Below are 17,282 nucleotides of genomic sequence, written 5' to 3'. Positions count from 1 at the left end.
ACACTGATTAAGAGAGATGAAGAAGGACACTACATCCTTGTAAAGGGAAGAATCCAAGAGAAAGAGATGACAATCATAAATATCTATGCACCAAACACTAGTGCACACAACTATATAAAACAAATATTAACGGACATGAAAAGTCATATATGCACTAATACAATTGTAGTGGGGGACTTCAACACCCCACTGTCACAGATAGATCAACTAGACTAAAAATAAGTAATGAAATACTAGAACTCAATCGAACTCTTGAACAAATGAATTTAACAGATGTTTACAGAGTCTTCCACCCCACAAAATCAGAATACACATTCTTCTCAGCTGCACATGGGTCATTCTCCAAAATAGACCACATACTCACACATAGAACATGTTTAAGTAAGTGCAAAGGAATTGAAGTTATCCCCTGTACATTATCAGACCATAGTGTGATGAAATTGGAGATCCATAGCAAAAGAAACTCAAAAAATTTCATAAACACGTGGAAATTGAACAACACACTTCTGAATAACCAATGGGTCACAGAGGAAATTAAAGAAGAAATCAGATAGTTCCTTCAATTAAATGACAATGACAATACAAAATATCGGAATCTATGGGACACAATGAAAGCTGTCTTACGAGGGAAATTCATAGCAGTGAATATGCATATTAGGAAAACAGAACGAGCCCAATTGAACAACCTGAGGCTGAACCTCAAGCTTCTAGAAAAAGAAGAGCAGGACAACCCCAAAGCTCATACAAGGGAGGAAATTATAAAGATCAGAGGAGAAATCAATGCAATGGAGACTAAGAGAACAATACAAAAAAATCAATGAAGCCAACAGTTGGTTCTTTGAAAGAATCAACAAAATTGACAAACCTTTAGCCAATCTTGTCAAAAAAAGGAAAGAAAAGGCCCAAATCCATGCAATTAGGAATGAAAAGGGTGAAATTACAACAGACCCAGCAGAAATCCAGAGGATCATCAATACCTACTTCCAGAACCTATACGCCAATAAGATGGACAACACAGAACAAATGGACAGATTCCTAGATACATATGAATTACCAAAGTTGAAAGAAGAAGACCTAAAAATTCTAAACAACCCAATATCAACCAATGAAATTGAAAATGTAATTAAAAACTTATCAACTAAGAAAAGCCCGGGCCCTGATGGCTTCACTGCTGAATTCTACAAGACATTTAGAGAGGAACTGCTGCCACTACTCTTTAAACTCTTCAATGAAATTGAAAGGGAAGCAATACTCCCAAATTCATTCCTGGAAGCAAGCATCACCTTGATCCCCAAAGCAGAGAAAGACCCAACTGAAAAAGAGAACTATAGGCCAATCTCACTAATGAACACAGATGCAAAAATCCTTAATAAGATAATGCCAAACATAATGCAGAAGATCATCAAGATCATACACCCTGATCAAGTGGGATTCATCCCAGGGATGCAGGGATGGTTCAATATACGAAAATCAATTAATGTAATACACTATATCAATAGAGCCAAGGACAAAAACCATATGATTATCTCCATAGATGCAGAAAAAGCATTTGACAAAATCCAACATGCATTTATGATAAAAACCCTACAAAACATTGGAATAGATGGTCTCTACCTCAAACTGATAGAAGCCATCTATGAAAAACCAACACCCAATATCATACTAAATGGTCACAAACTGAAATCCTTCACACTAAAATCAGGAACAAGACAAGGATGTCCACTATCACCACTCCTGTTCAATATAGTTCTGGAAACATTAGCCATAGAAATCAGACAAGAGAAAGAAATAAAAGGAATAAAGATAGGAAATGAAGAAGTCAAATTGTCATTATTTGCAGATGACATGATACTCTATATAGAAGACCCCAAGAACTCCACCAAAAGGCTTCTAGACTTAATAACCAAATTCAGTCAAGTAGCTGGTTACAAGGTCAACACACAAAAATCAATAGCATTCCTCTACACCAATGACAGGCTCACTGAGAGAGAAATAGGGCAAATAATTCCTTTCACAATAGCATCCAAAAAACTGAAATACCTAGGAATCATCCTAACGAAAGAAATCAAAGACCTCTTCTCTGAAAACTATGGCACTCTGAAAAGAGAGATTGAAGATGATATCAGAAAATGGACAGACATCCCTTGCTCCTGGGTAGGAAGCATTAATATAGTGAAAATGGCCATACTTCCAAAACTGCTATGTAGATTTAATGCAATTCCAATTGAGATCCCAGCAGCATACTTCATAGACCTCGAGAAAACAATCCAAAAATTCATTTGGAACAAGAAGAGACCCAGAATAGCAAAAGCAATTCTAGGTAACAGAGACATGGCAGGGGATATCACGATCCCCAACCTGCAACGCTACTACAAAGCTACTGTGATAAAAACAGCATGGCACTGGCAAAGAAACAGACTTGAGGACCAGTGGAACAGATTAGAAGATCCAGAAACAACACCAGACACACTCAGCCATCTCATCTTAGACAAAGGAGCCAAACACCCTCACTGGAGGAAAGATAGCCTAATAAATGGTGCTGGAAAAATTGGGCTTCAACTTGCCAAAGATTAAAACTAGACCTGTATCTCTCACCATGCACTAAACTAAAATCAAAATGGATTAAAGATCTAAATATTAAAATAGAAACTCTGAACCAGTTGGAACAGAGGTTAGGTAAAACGCTTGAAGACATCGGTGTAGGAAAAGATTTTATGAACAAAACCTCAGTTGCCCGTGAACTAGCACAAACAATCAACAAATGGGATTTCTTCTTATTAAAAAGCTTCTGCACAGCAAGCCAAACCACCAGCAGTGTGAAGAGACAACCAACAATGTGGGAAAAAATCTTCACCTGCTCTTCCTCAGACAAAGGTCTACTATCTTGAATCTATAAAGAACTTAAAAAGATCAGACCTCCCAAATTTAAAGACCCAATCCAAAAATGGGCATCTGAAATGAACAGACATTTCTCACACAAAGAAGTAGAAATAGCAAATAAATACATGAAAAAATGCTCAACATCACTGGTCATTCAAGAGATGCAAATGAAAACAATGCTGAGATTCCACTTCACTCCAGAAAGAATGGCTGCTATCATGAAATCGACCAATAACAAATGCTGGTGGGGCTGTGGGGAAAGAGGAACCCTGCTCCACTGCTGGTGGGAGTGTAGACTGGTGCAACCACTGTGGAAATCACTATGGAGATACCTCAAAGAACTAGGACTGGAAGTCCCATTTGACCCCGCTATTCCACTGCTGGAGATCTTCCCCAAAGAATTAAAAGAATCATACCACAGTGATATATGTGTGCCCATGTTCACAGCAGCGCAGTTTGTAATAGCTAAAACTTGGAAACAGCCCAAATGCCCATCAACTGGAGACTGGATAAAGAAAATGTGATTTTTTTATAAAATGGAGTACTACTCAGCCATAAAAAATGAGAAATTAGAGACATTTATAGCTAAGTGGATGCACATTGAGGTGATACTCTTAAATGAAATAAATAGGACACACGTGTAAATACTGAATAGTTTCTCTGGTGTGAGAAACTGAAAGTGTAAATAAGGACTAAATGTATAATAGGTCATGTGAAATAGGAAGAAAAGGGGCAAAGGGGAAGGAAGTGGGAGGGCTAGGGGAAAGGATAGAAGGGAATGGGATTAATATGAGAAAATGGAAAAATAGGAACAAAATTTTTGTAAATAGGGCTGGAGGGGTTGAAGGGAGGGCTGGGCAAGGGTGAAAAACAAGAACCAAGAGAGAGTATGTAAAGGTGCAAATTTCCAATGATGAATGTCATTATATTGTATATCCAAAATGTACCAATGATTAGAATGAATAATCGATAATGTAAAATAGGAAGAAAAGGTTCAAAGGGGTAGGGGTAGTGGGAGGGGCAGGGGAAAGGAAAGAAGGGAAAGGAAAAATGATGAGAAATGGAAAAAATGGAAATAAAGTCTTTGTAAATAGGGAAGAGTGGAGGGCGTGAAGGGAGGGCTAGGAATGGGGAAAAAATAAGAACCAAGATGCATCATGTAAATGTACAATTCCCAATGAGAAATGTAATTGTGTTGTATACCTACAATGTACCAATAAAAGAATTTAATACAAAAAAAAAGAAAAAAGAAAAAAGAAATGCCCAGCACGCTCTTGCAAACGTCTGGGTGGGTAGTGGAGGTGTGACTTTGGGTACTTCATCTGGTCCCTGGCTTCTTCCTCCCTGGCATTGTTTCCCTGCTCTACTTCCAGGCTGCCATGAACTGAGCAGCTTTGCTCTACCACACCCTTCCACCATGACACTCCTGCCTTGAAGCCAGCCGACCATGGACTATACCTCCTGAAACCATGAGCTAAATTAAATCTTTCTTCTTTTAAGTTATGGATGTTGAGTACTATATTTCAGTGAAAGGAAAACAAACCAATGCAATGGACTAAGATCTAACCTTAGGTCTTTTTTTATATGCCTTTTCCCAAATGTCAAGATCAGAGGCTATCCATATAATTTTGAAACACTAACAATTCAGAAATATAAAAACAAAAATCTGTAACTGTTCAGTTATTGTATTTTGTAAAAGTTCACCTACTTGGTTCAAAAATTTTGGCAAAGCTACAGCCTACATGAGACTGTGGTATGCTAAGCAGTGCGTTACTAGCCTTGAGCTCATTTGTGCTTATATGACTACACAGCACAAAGTCTGACATGGTTAATCTCACATGGACTCTCGGCACTTTGCATTCACACTCTTCTCATGCTTATTAAAACATGCTTAAAAACTAAAGAAAATGATTCAAACATGAGTAAAACTGGCAAGAATACAAATGTACTCCACACCACACACACATCCACTGCAAATCATGAACTGGTTCTATACTTGCAAGTAAAGTCCAAAAATATGTGCATCCAATTAAACTATGAATAATGTCACACACACACACACCCCCGCCCACCGGCATCAATGTAGCTGAATTTACTTTCTGCTATTTTCTATCCATCACAATTTCTGTTCGGCTGTAAAATGCCACTTGGCAGTTCTATTCAAACTGCTCCACAATTTACATCAATTGCATACTTGAATGGAGCATGAGTCTGACATTATGATTCTAAATTTATTGTCTATGAAATTCTGGGAATCTTTTGGAAGTGTCCAAAACTTCGACAGTACACAGAGACACACAAAGAAGTCAAACTCTGTTTTTAGGATTCCACAGTTATTTCCATTTTATTTCACATTCAAATTATTTCCTGAAATCATATTAAAGACTTTCTTTTTCCTTTTTGCAAAATTTTAGTGCTCCAGGCCCTGGAATAGCTATGAGACTTTTTTTCCTCAGCACATATATCAAATTCAGGATTTGGTAGACAATTGTTAAACTGTGTCCTACTTCATATAGGGTTTTTTAAAAATAGAAAAATTATTGTAGAACAAAGTCTTTTAAATTTTGCTTATGACTAGAAAATATGAAAGCCAGTCCTTAAGAGCATGTGATTCAGCCCCCAAACCTACTGATGGGAAACTGAGGGGTTCCTGACTGGAGGGCTGATGGACAGATCCAGTTGCTAGAAGCAGAACAGAGACTAGCAGTTGGTTCCTTCCTCCAGCCCAGCATCTTCAGCCTACCACATGGCAAACAGCTAATTCTGTCCCCCAGCATCAAAACAAATGCACAAAATAGGAAAGACTCGCGGCTATTAGTTGGTTATTTTATAAACAAAAATCTTTAAAACTTAAATTAGTATGGATCAAGAGTTGGCACGAACAAGTGAAGTTCGTTTTCGCAGCAGCAATAGCATCTGCACAACATACCCCCTTGGCCACTGCCCTCAGCCCTTCCCCACTCCAAGAGACGTAGTGCTGCTGGCTGCCGATTTCTTCAGCTCTATTTTCATAGACTGAGTCTCAGCTCGAGCCTCGAATTTGGTCAGATTTCCTGCTCCTGGGGCTGCCACTACTGGCTTTCCTGCTTTCATACCTTTTGACATAGGAATGCGGGTGGGTGCAGGCCGCTGGGATGACCCGTCTTGTCCTGACTGGAAGAGAACACAGAGACACAAGGGAGATGCTGGTGAGTTTCCCTTGTACAGGTCATCAGTCTGAACATCAGATGTCTCCTGATACACAGGAACACCCACAGGTAAAGGACTACAAGAAGCTCAGAGTCTACTCTGCTCTCATTACCTCCCCTTTCACTTTCTGTGCTGCACTTTGGCCTAACACCTACCTCCCAGTGCAAATACAGACCACCAGGGGTCAGCTTTGCACCTCCTTCACCAACTTGGTCCCCTCTCCCTCCTATCTGCCAGTTCAGATGAAGCAGCTCCCTTTCACCTCCTAAGGACACCGACTCGACTCCTGTTTTCAGGGTCACTGCTGACCACATCTTCCTTCTCAAAATGCTCGCTTTCTCTTGCTGTGCTTTCTGAGGTGCATCTCACTAGTTCCCTGCCAGTCTCTCATGACCGTTTTTCAGTCTCTTGTTCTCTCCCTTTTCTGCCTTGTCTTTTAAATGTGTCAAGATATCCTCTTCTCAGGGATTTCTAAATTTTTTACCTTTCCCCTCAGAACCCCTTAGTTATTTCCCTACCTGCCCAAGACCTAGACCTTCTAGCTTTCTGAAATACAGATCTGTATCTCCAGCTACACAATGGACTTCACAGCTGTCCCTGGCATCTCAAAGCTTAGTCTCTTCCCCACCCAGTCCTCCTCTGCTTCCCATCTCACCCACCTGACAACTCAACCAGAAGCCCCAGAGCCACCCCCCTACTCAGTTTGTCATGAAATCTTTGCAATTCTATCTTCACTATCTCTCTCCTCATTTTTGTTGCCACGCTTCAAGCCTGCACCATCTCTAACCTAGAGAATCAAACAGCATCCCTCTTTATCTTCTGTCCCCTCTAATTTATCCTTTAGACTGCCTTCTTGATACAGTATATCTTTCTAAAGTAAAAATAATGTTACATATTTTCAGGATCATTACCTTTCAAGGGTCACCTTTATCTACTCTGTGAAACTAAATTGCTACTCTGTAGCAATTTCATACTAAGACAAGGCCCATCCTCAACAGTTGGCTCCAGTTTGCATCTCAGTATTTTGCACCCCATGGCCCTCAACACCCAGCCACTGAAAGACACAGGGTGGCCCAGTGCTCCCCACCAGGCTGGGCTGCTCCACTATGTCCCATGTCTTGACTTCACATCCGGTGTTCTGCTTGCACATGCCTCCCCTGTCCCTTCTGGAATCCCTCCTTACGGTGAAGCCTTCTCTGGTGGTTCCTTTGTGCATGTTTCTGTCATAGAACCCCATGTAGATCCCATTCCTTCCTCTCCCACTCAGTCAAGAACTATTAAAGTCCCCTTTGCACACCAGCACCATGGCTGAAGTGAGGCTGACACTGAACGCATGTTGCATGAATATATGCACATTTGAAACTAGCCTCGCTACACTGTAAGAAGTGTGTCCTAAACCTTTTATTCTCTTCAATTTTATGGGATCTGATTTACCTAAAGTAAATGGGCCACCATTCAGGCCTTGGAAATCTTAGTCGTTCTGAAATCCTATTTTTGTATGGGGTTTAATCAGCAGTCAAAAATATTGCTACTAAGGCTATCTTGATTGGAACCTGAATATGGAAATAAGAACTTAGAGCAGAAAATCTGCTGTAAATTACAATGATTTATGCTTCTATTTTTAAAAATAAAATGAAGCAAAAAGAAGCAAGAGCCTATGCAAGCTATTATGCTGTTCCTAAAAAGCAGTACTGAGTTATTTGAGAAGGGTGAACAATTTGGAATGTGATTTGGCTCCTTAGGAACCAATAACTAAGAGCTTTACTGGTAAAAAAAAATAGTAATTCACAATCTGAAGTTTGTCTTGAGGCTGTGCTTGTGCACAGGGAATTAATATGTTATACTGACCATATGGGAAAATAAGCCATCATTGGTAAATTTAAATTATTAGCTTCCTATCTTCTTAAGATATTTCAATGTATGCTAATTTGTTCAGAATATAGTAGTCATAATTTCTAGTCTATTTGCTTTAATTAATATCTAAACAGTTCATGTTCTATAAGAATTGTAGCCTGTCAATGAAAACAATCACTGGAAATATATTAAAAATATGATTACTTTCAAGGTCTAGATTTTGTACTTTAGACATACTTTCTTATAATCTTGCCAGCTAGTTATGGAAATACTTTGTAGCATTTGCTCTTTGTAAGATATGATTAAATATAGTTTTTAGACATATAAATTCAGTTTTTTAAAAGTTTTTAATATGAGCCAGCATGGTAGCACATGCTTGTAATCCTAGTACTCTAAAAGGCTGAGGCAGGAGAATTGCAAATTTGAGCCCAAACTGGGCAATTTGGCAACTCAATAAGACATTGTCTCAAAATAAAAGGTGAGGGAGGGTTGGGGATGCAGCTCAGTGGAAAGGGCTTGGGCTCAATCCACAGTACCACACACACACACACAAAAGTTTTTAATATAGAAACCTTTTCGTATTTTTGGAATAAAGTATGACTATAGATATACATAACCACATATTGAATAGTCTGCAGAAATATCATGTAGGAAGTTTGTTTTGTTTTTCAAGACCGGGTCTCATATGTAGTTCAGGATGGCCTTGAACTCACTATGTATCCCAGTCTGGCCACGAATTCACAGCGATCCTCCTGCCTCAGCCCCTGGAGTGCTGGGATGACAGGCATGTGCCACCATGTATGACCAATTTAGGAAGTTTTATATCTTCAACATATTAACCAGTTTCCTCAGTCTCCAGCCTTCCCCCCCGCCCCCCTTAAATTTTCAGACAGCGTCTTGCTAAATTACTAAATTGCCCAGGCTGGGTTGTAATTTGCGATGTTCCTGCCTCAGCCTTTTGGAGCGCTGGGATTACAGGTGTGCACCACCATGCCGGGCTAAAAATCAAATTTTAAACCTTAAGATTATTCTATGCTGCCCTTTCCAAGACACAGCCGGTGCAAGTAGTTCGGTGGGTCTCCTTACTTGGCATGAATAAATGAAAATTTCCCTCAAACCCGGCCCAGTTTGTCAAGGTCTGCCGCCCGGTTTTCCCGGGTCAGAGTCCCCGGCCTGCTCCGGGAACCTGTGCTCACCGCCGCCTGGGTGCCCCGCGTGGCCGCGGCTGTGGCGGGCGTGATGGTGATGGTGCTGGTCACCTTGCCTGCGCTGGGCCGCGCGGCGGGCGCCCCGCGGGGTGCGCGGAGGCCGGGGCTCGGGGCTGCCTCCCCGCCCGCGGGCCGCACGGTGATCACGGGGCCCGCGCCCTCGGCCTGCGCGCCCAGGTGGATGCGGATCCTGTTGTCCTCCGTGGTGATGATGCTGGCGTTGGCGTTGTACCTCCGCGGGGTCGGCGGGCCCGGCTGCTTCTCGGGGGTGACCCTGAGCACCGTCCTCCCTGCGGGCGCCTCCTGGGGCGCGGGGGGGAGCGCTGGGCCCCCCGGGGTCCCCGCCGTCTCCGCGGGCGCAGGCGCCGTGGCCACCGTGCGCACCTGCAGGGGCGACGCGCGCCCGTCCGCCGCCCGCTCCCGAGACAGCGTGGTGATGGTGACGGGGGAGGCGGCGCGCTCGGCGTCGGCGCCCGGCGCGGGGACGATGGTGATGCGGGGCGCCTGGCCGCCGAGCGTGGGGATGACGGTCGTGCTGGAGAAGAACTCCTCGGGCGTGGGGCGCGTGATCTCCAGCGTGGCCGCGCCGCCCCCGCGCTCCGGCGTGACGCGGATGTGCAGCGGCTGGCCGTGCCGGGGCGCCAGCACCAGCCCCCCGGGCTCGGGCCGCCCCTCCTGCGGGCCGGGCTCGGGCTCCACGCGCCCCCGCGCCCAGGGCACCCAGGCCCCGCGCCGCGCGCCCTCGCCCGCCGCTGGCGGGTACCGGTCCAGCACCGAGCCGCGGCCCGCGGGCCTGCGCAGCGCCCCCTGGCGCAGGTGGCTCATAAGGTGCTTCTCCTCCTGGAAGGACTTGCGGATGAACATGGCCGGAGACTCCTCCTCGGCTGCCTCGCCGCCCGCGGCCTCGGTCTGCACTGCGGTGGACGCCACGGGCACGTCCACCATCCGGCGCCCTGCCACGCTGGGCCGAAGCGCGCGGCTGTAACGCTTGGACAGCTCCAGTTCCTTGCTCAGGTGGAGCACCTCCTGCCCCATGCTCTTGTTCTTGTTTTCTTCTTCCACAAATCTCTGTTGGAGGACCGAGTAGTCCACCTGCAGCTGCGAAAGCTGGTCTTCCTTGTTCATCAGCTCATGGATCTTCTCTTTGAGGGCCTGCACCTCAGCCTTCAAATCTCGACTCTTGGCCTCTTCCAGCCTGAACCTGTGTCTCAGTTCGGCCTCCTGGCTCACTATCTCCCCTTTCTCTATCGCCTTGTTCTTGGCGATTTGGTGCTTGATCTCCTCTAGCTGCTGAGAGAGGAAGTTGGCCTTGTCCTGCTCAGTTCGGAATTTCTGCTCTAGCTGGTCGTACTCGTCCTCAGTCTTCATCAGATCCCCTTCCACCACCTCCAGCTGTTGAAGGCGCTTCTTCAGCCTCTCGATTTCCAGTGTTAGCTCCTTGATCTTGTTATCCTCTGGGCAGGTGAGCTCAGGCCCTTTTCGAGACCTTCCTCTTCTTTCTCGTTCCACTTCCTCTAGCCCATCGAGTCTCTTCTTTAACAAATCCACACTGCAGCTTAATTCAGAGGACTTTTCTTCTTCACTTTTCAGCTTACCTATCAGCTCATCTCTCTCTTTGGTCAAACTGTACACTTTCTCCTCCATTTCAGACTTCAGTTTTAAGAGCTTCTTACTTTCTTCAATTAATTTTTCAGTTACATCCATAACCTTTCCTTGTTCCACCTTAAAATTTTTATTGAGTCCATCCACTTTTCTCTCTTCTTGCTTTATTTTCTCCATCATGTTTTTCCTTTCATCAACCAGCATCACAGTAAATGACTTTAACTTTGTAAGATCATCTTTGAGGCTTAGCTCAGCCTTTTCCAACCTACTTTCAGAACATTCGAGCTCTTTCACTCGACTCTTGACGACCTCCAATTCATTCAGCAGGTCTTTGGTTAAGTTCTTTTCTTTCTCCAGATTCAAGTGGAGCTGGGAGCATTCTGACTTACTCTTGCTAAACGCTTCCTCCAGTTTCTCCAGCTCGGACATTCTCTTTTGTAACTTCTCCACTTCAAGTTTGAGCTCCTTGCTGTGGTGTTCTTCCTCCTGTAGCCTCTTCCGCAGTTCCCTGCACTGGGACTCGGTTTTGGTGATCTCCTCATCTTTACCCTCCATCTCCAGTACGCGCTTTCGGAGATTTTCCACTTCTGCCATGAGGCTGGAGTTGCCACATTCTCCTCTGGCGATTTTGTCTCTTAACTCCTGAAGCTCTTCCTCTGCCTTCTGTAGATTTTTGTTGGTCTCTTCTAGCTCCTCGATTCTTTGAGATAAGCCGACCAGCTTGAGTCGCAGTTGTCGATTGTGAGACTCCTGGTTAGCCAGCTTAGCGTTCATCTCTTCATGCTCTTGAGTGAATCTCGAGGCTTTGTGTTCGAAGTCCACCTCTAACTTGAGCAGTTTCTGCCTGTCTTCTTTGAATTTGGAAGTGACAGCTTTGAGCTTTTCTTCTTCCTCCCTCAGTTTCTGGGTAAGATCCTGCACTTTCTGGCTTTGCAGGCCCAGTTGCTCGATATGCATTTGTCTTTCATCCACCAGCATGAGTGCGAAGGACTTGAGTTTGACAAGCTCGTCTCTCAGTTTATTGAGCCGCTTAGCATTTTCCTTTTCTTTGCGGGCTTGGTAAGCCTTTTCTTGTTCAAGGAGCTTTTTCAACCTAGCAAACAAAATATAGCCATGTTAAAAGCAGTAATCAGCCAATATGGTTAAGTCTTAGACATTTAAAAAGAAAACCTTACCAAAAAAAACCCCTTATTGGTTGCTGTACTATCAATTACAAATAACCACTAATTAAATGAATCAGAAGTGAGGATACTGCTTAACCTTAGACAGGGTAGTAACTTGAAGGGGCATGAGGAGTTCTGCTAGGATACTAGTTTCTGTTATGTGCTCATTATATAGGATTTTTTACTTTATGAATTTTTTCAGTTCTAGGATGGAACCCCGAGAGCCCTGAGCTACATACCAGCCATTTTTTATTTTGAGACAGGGTCTCTAAATCCCATTGAACTTGCAATCCTCCTTTCTCAGCCTCCCAAGTAACTGGGATTACAGGCATGTGCCACTGCCTTTGTGCATGTATATAATACTTTCAGAAAATAACCAGTAAAACTAGGTTGTGCAGTAATAATGACTATTTACATAGTGCTTTCTGGATTCTGAGCCCTAGTCTCTCTGAGACATGTATGTCTGCTGTCATCCTCATGAGGAAAATGAGACAAGGTGACCATGTCACCTGCCCCAGTCACACAGCCAGGAAGGGGCAGTGCTGGGATTCCAACTCTGCCAGCAGAACCCTTACCACTGGGTATCGTACAACCCCGAGAGAAATTAGGTAAGGAAAAGGGAAGGCCCAGAAAAGAACCTTTGGGTTTTCTTACTTTGAACCCTTGAAATAAACCAATTAGCTGATAGGGAGAATGCGGGAAAGGCTTTCTGAATCAAAAGCTGGTCTACATAAATGCATTTTGGCTGACATCAGAACTGGCACAGAATTTGGTCTCAGTTCCTGATTTTTAAAAAAATTAGAACTAAATAGAGAGGAGATCTAAATTATCATCACTACATAAATGTGGCAACCATGGGAATTATTATGTTTCATGTTTATGAAATAGTTTCTCTATGGTATTTATGTACAGCTTTAAAAGTAAGGATATGTCAGAGTAACAATGTATCATTCTTGGGTTGGTAGTTAACTTGTATCAATTGTAATGGCTAGCCTTCCAGTTCTATAAACAGATTTAAAACTATATTCACTATGTTAGTGTAAAAGTGCATTTTAGTCAATAATATGTTTACAAGAGAAGCAAGTTATAAACAACCACTAACATGTATGTGTTTTAAGTATACTTTATTCCTTCAGTATATTTGGTGCCTTTATTATTTAGACTCATTTATTTCATGTTGATGACTGCATTAGCTTTTAGCCAAGTAAATAGAATTTGTATCACATTTCGCTGTGTAAGAAATGGTTGGACATACACATGGCAGCTATTCATAATTAAAGCCATTTTCAGACAAATTTACCATAGAAATGGTTCTGATGATGTCATCGAGTTTTTTTAATAGAATTTTTTTTTATACAACATATCCTTGCGTCTAAGGTTTGTGTGTGTGTGTGTGTGTGTGTGTGTGTGGTAGGTACTGGGGACTAAACTATGATGATTTTATGTCTAAAGGTGTAGGGAAAAACTTTTCAAATCCTATGGGGTCATGTGAGCAATACTTAGTAGTTTCACTAAACATGGTCCTCGTGTATAAAAGGGCATTTGTTGACCTGAAGTGATTTGCATGTGTAGAAAACATAAAATTGGTGAGCAATCTTCAGGCGGAGGAGGGCAAGTGGAGGTGGGGAAGATAAAGGGAAGGGAGTGAGCTGACTTTCCAGCTAGGGGTGGGGTTGCCAACAAGAAACCTTGTTCTGGGGAAGAAATGTTTGCCAACCTAGAGCCTCCCTAGTCTTACCTGATTTCAAGTCTCTTAAAAGCTCACCCCAAACTCTAATTTTTGCCAATACCTAATTCAAAATAAATAGAAAAAGTCTCCTCTGTAATGTGTTAAATGCCTTATTATTTCTTTTAATTTTCACAGCAACCCTTTGAGTAAGGCATTATTATATCATTATAAACAGGGAAGTTATTGGAATTAAAGGAAGATGATTAAGAAGGGGTAGGCTGGAATTTTGAACTGAATATTAATAACAATGTGATTCCTCACATGGATATTGCCTGGACAGCTCAAATTTGCAAGGCTTTATGTTAACTTCATCTCCGTTCAATTCTTAGAATTGCCAAGTCCTTTGGACTCTACTTTTACACCTAACATTTTAGCTTATACCTAACTTTGTGTTAAGGGTAAAATGACCCGAATCATTAATAAAAAGGCAGGTCAGTAATGTACAGAACCTGACATCAATCCATTCAGTGGCATGGACATTGCCATTCAATAAGCTGTCAACCCCACTGCACTGTTCATTCTTTATTGCTTCTGAGCTCCCACTCTTCCTCTATCCCATCACTTGTCCTATCATTCTTGCCAGTTTTGTGGGGGGGGGGAGTTTTGTTTTTGTTTTTGTTTTTGCTTTTAATTTTTGAGACACAGGGTCTCTCTCACTGTGTAGTTCAGGCTGGCCTTGAACTCACTATGCAGCCCTGATGCCCTCAAACTCACAGCGCTCTTCCTGCCTCAGCTTCCCAAGTGCTGGGATTCCAGGCATGAGGCCCAGCTTCTTGACACTTTGTGAAATAGTGCTGGAAGTGCTCTTCCATGAGTGTTTTATGAGGTGTGATAAAAAGTACAGTGAATGCTGCTGCCTAGTGCCATCCAACAGAAAGGCAGGCTTATAAAAGCATTATGGTGCGTCCTCCTCCACCTTGCTCACCAGACCTGGCACGGTGCGACTTGCAGTTCTTCCCCAAAGTCAAAATGACTACAAATGGTAAACATTTGGAATAAGTCAGAACATCAAGAGAACCACAAAAGCTCAACTAGACATGAAAGAGGGCATCTAGAACTGCTTCAGAAAGTGGCAAGAGTGATGGGGTAAGTGTGTTGGGAGCGAGGGGGAGTATTTTGAGAGGGATTAATGGCAGTGTGTCCTTTACTGTAATTTATTTTTTATAAAACTAAACATTAACTACTGTATATTGTTTGATCACACCTCCTATTTTGAATTCGGTTACATCTTACCTCCTCCATTTCCATCACCTTGTCCCAAGCCACCATCATCTCTTGCCCGGATTATTGCAAAATCCACCTAATCTGACTCCCAGCCTCCATTCCTGCCCACTCTCAGCCCACTCTCACCCATTCTTCCTTCCCAAAAGCCTTAGTGATAAAAAAGCAAAGCAAAGCAAAGCAAATACTTGAAAAAGAAAAAGACAGAAGTAGATACAGAAAACAGAGCAGGAATGATATTCTAATGCATTTGTACATATACACAGATGAGACAGACATGAACACACTCCCTCTCCATGTAAAGCACATTGTTTTTCCTTATAGCAGTCATCTGGTTAACAATAAAGAAATAATAATAGCATGTTGCTGTTAATAAAGAAGTGATTATGGAATACCACCAATCTGTAATCACCAGTGAAATAATGAATGTGAATAATGCTCATCAATGTCTCCCAAGAACAGAGAATGCTGGACAGTGTATACTTATCTCCACCCAGGAAATACTCTTACCTAAAATACTGAGCCTGAATCATAGTAAGCTCCTAGAGCTAATTGCACACTTCAGGAAAGACGGGGCAAGGAACTGCTAAATGACCTCACAATGATGAATCTGAAAAATCCAAAAGGTGGGCAACTATATGGGATGAAAAACCTTGTTTCTTTAATAAATAAATAGCAAGATGAAAAAAGAACAGGGAGGGGGCCTATAGTTTAACAGAAACTTAGAATACAAAGCAAGCAATTGTAATCTTTTAGATCTGTTTCAAACTAATTTTTAAATGAGACAATTGGAAAAATTATATTGTTGATGAATTATTATTAAAGTTAGGTTTGATAATGAACTGTAATAGTACTTTTTTAAGTCTTCATCTTTTAAGGATATATATATATATATATATACACATTTCTGAATAAAATTTATAGCTGGGATTTATATCAAAATGATCCAGGGCCAGGGATTTAGCTCAGTGGCTCTGCACCTGCCTCACAAGCACAAGGTCCTGAGTTTGATTCCCAGTACCAAAAGAAAGAAAAAAGATCCAAAGGAACGGGAATAGATGAAACTAGACTGGTCATGAGTTTACTGTTGAAGCTAGGTGATGGGTATATCCGGGTTCATTACATTATTTTCTTCAACTTTGCAAATGTTTGAAATTTTCATAATAAAATTTTTTTAATTCCCTTTTAGAATCTTTAATTTCCCTTTCTCTTCTGAGTTTCAGCTCCTTTTGTCTTTGGTCAAATTTTTACTTTCCTTATGGTGCCTTGTAACTCTTCTATTTGTCTGTGGTTGTGGTTGATTCTTTCATTCTTTTCCATGTTAAAAAAAAATTGTTAGAAACTTTTACTTTTTCTTTCTTATTGGGATCCATTTGTGATGTTTAGTCAAACACATGCTGGACAAAGTATTCTTACTGTTCTGCTCCACAGATATTTGTTGTTTATCTTTCCTTTTTAAAGTCTAAGGACAAAAAAAATAAAATAAAATAAAATAAAGTCTAAGGACAAACCATTTGGGAGATGAAATGGGCAGTGATAGATTGGTTTTCACTTGAGGGCCTGCCTGCCTGTATCCATCCTCACTTCTCCTTGGAAGTCAGCAGTATTGGGTTTCGTGGGTTCCCCCCCCCCCAACTTTCTAGACTTTCCCACTTTTCAATCATTCCTCTGAATTTATCAGCCTTAGTCACAGGGCAGCAATTAGCTGTGTGTCTTCAAAACATTGTCCCTAGTCACCGTCTTAATCTATTGGACCCCACTTTGAACACTGATGTCACTGCGAAGCCATCCTAGGCTTGTTGCTCAGCCAGGCAATGCTAATTTCCCTTCTCAGCACACTAGTTTTGCTTTTCTTCAACTCTCCCTGTATGGATATCTCGCAGTCTTTCAAGAGAAAGAGCAGGTTAAAACTAGCAAGGGCATGGCAGTAATTAAAGATGAATGAATCTCAAAAGAGTCAAGCTAGCATGCATCTTGGAGTCTTTAATCACAGTGCATTTTTCCCAGCTAGAGCATAGTACAGAGCTAAGCCCCTTGTTAACATGAGCGGGAGTTCACCAAAAGACTCAGGAAGAAGTGTTACTTTTTAACAAATTATCTCAATTCTTCAAGCTGGATAAATAATTATCCTGAAATAATCTAATGTTCCCAATATAGTGTACAAGACTGGAATACGGGAGAGAGAGATAAGGCAGGGTTGTTTTCAGCTGCAGTTAGGTCTCATCTTCGTTTGAAGTTTTAGTATTTTCTTCATCATAGTGTTTTTTGCATTAATTTTTATTTTTAAATAGTGTATTTTTTTAAAAAGACAGGATCTCAGTATATAGTTCAGGATGGCCTTGAACTCATGATATAGTCCAGACTGGCCCCAAACTCTCAGTGATTCTCCTGCCTCAGCCTCCCAAGTGCTGGGATTACATGTGTGCACCACCCACT

The 17,282-nt window shown here is 42.2% G+C and overlaps 1 protein-coding gene across 11 annotated transcripts in view; it reads right to left on the bottom strand.

The window, feature by feature from the left end:
* Nucleotides 1-17,282, bottom strand: part of Filip1 (filamin A interacting protein 1) — a 357,204-nt gene that overhangs the window by 38,158 nt on the left and 301,764 nt on the right. For 8 of the 11 annotated variants that reach the window (XM_087207573.1, XM_087207569.1, XM_087207570.1 and 5 more), the window contains 2 exons: nt 9,120-11,826; nt 5,810-6,033 (listed from right to left, as the gene is read on the bottom strand). In XM_087207573.1, the coding sequence (XP_087063699.1) occupies nt 5,827-6,033; nt 9,120-11,826 (2,914 nt within the window). In that variant the 3' untranslated portion in view covers nt 5,810-5,826. The remainder of the gene's footprint in view (nt 1-5,809; nt 6,034-9,119; nt 11,827-17,282) is intronic. The other 3 variants (XR_015449837.1, XR_015449838.1, XM_087207574.1) reach the window with 1 other exon arrangement.

This window comes from Heterocephalus glaber, unplaced genomic scaffold, assembly GCF_053883595.1.
Source record: "Heterocephalus glaber isolate CG9 unplaced genomic scaffold, H.glaber_assembly_v1.0 deba00000818, whole genome shotgun sequence".
In the NCBI taxonomy this organism is placed as follows: Eukaryota; Metazoa; Chordata; class Mammalia; order Rodentia; family Bathyergidae; genus Heterocephalus; species Heterocephalus glaber.
Note: the sequence above shows the minus strand (reverse complement) of the source record. Positions and strands in the feature narration are given on the sequence as shown.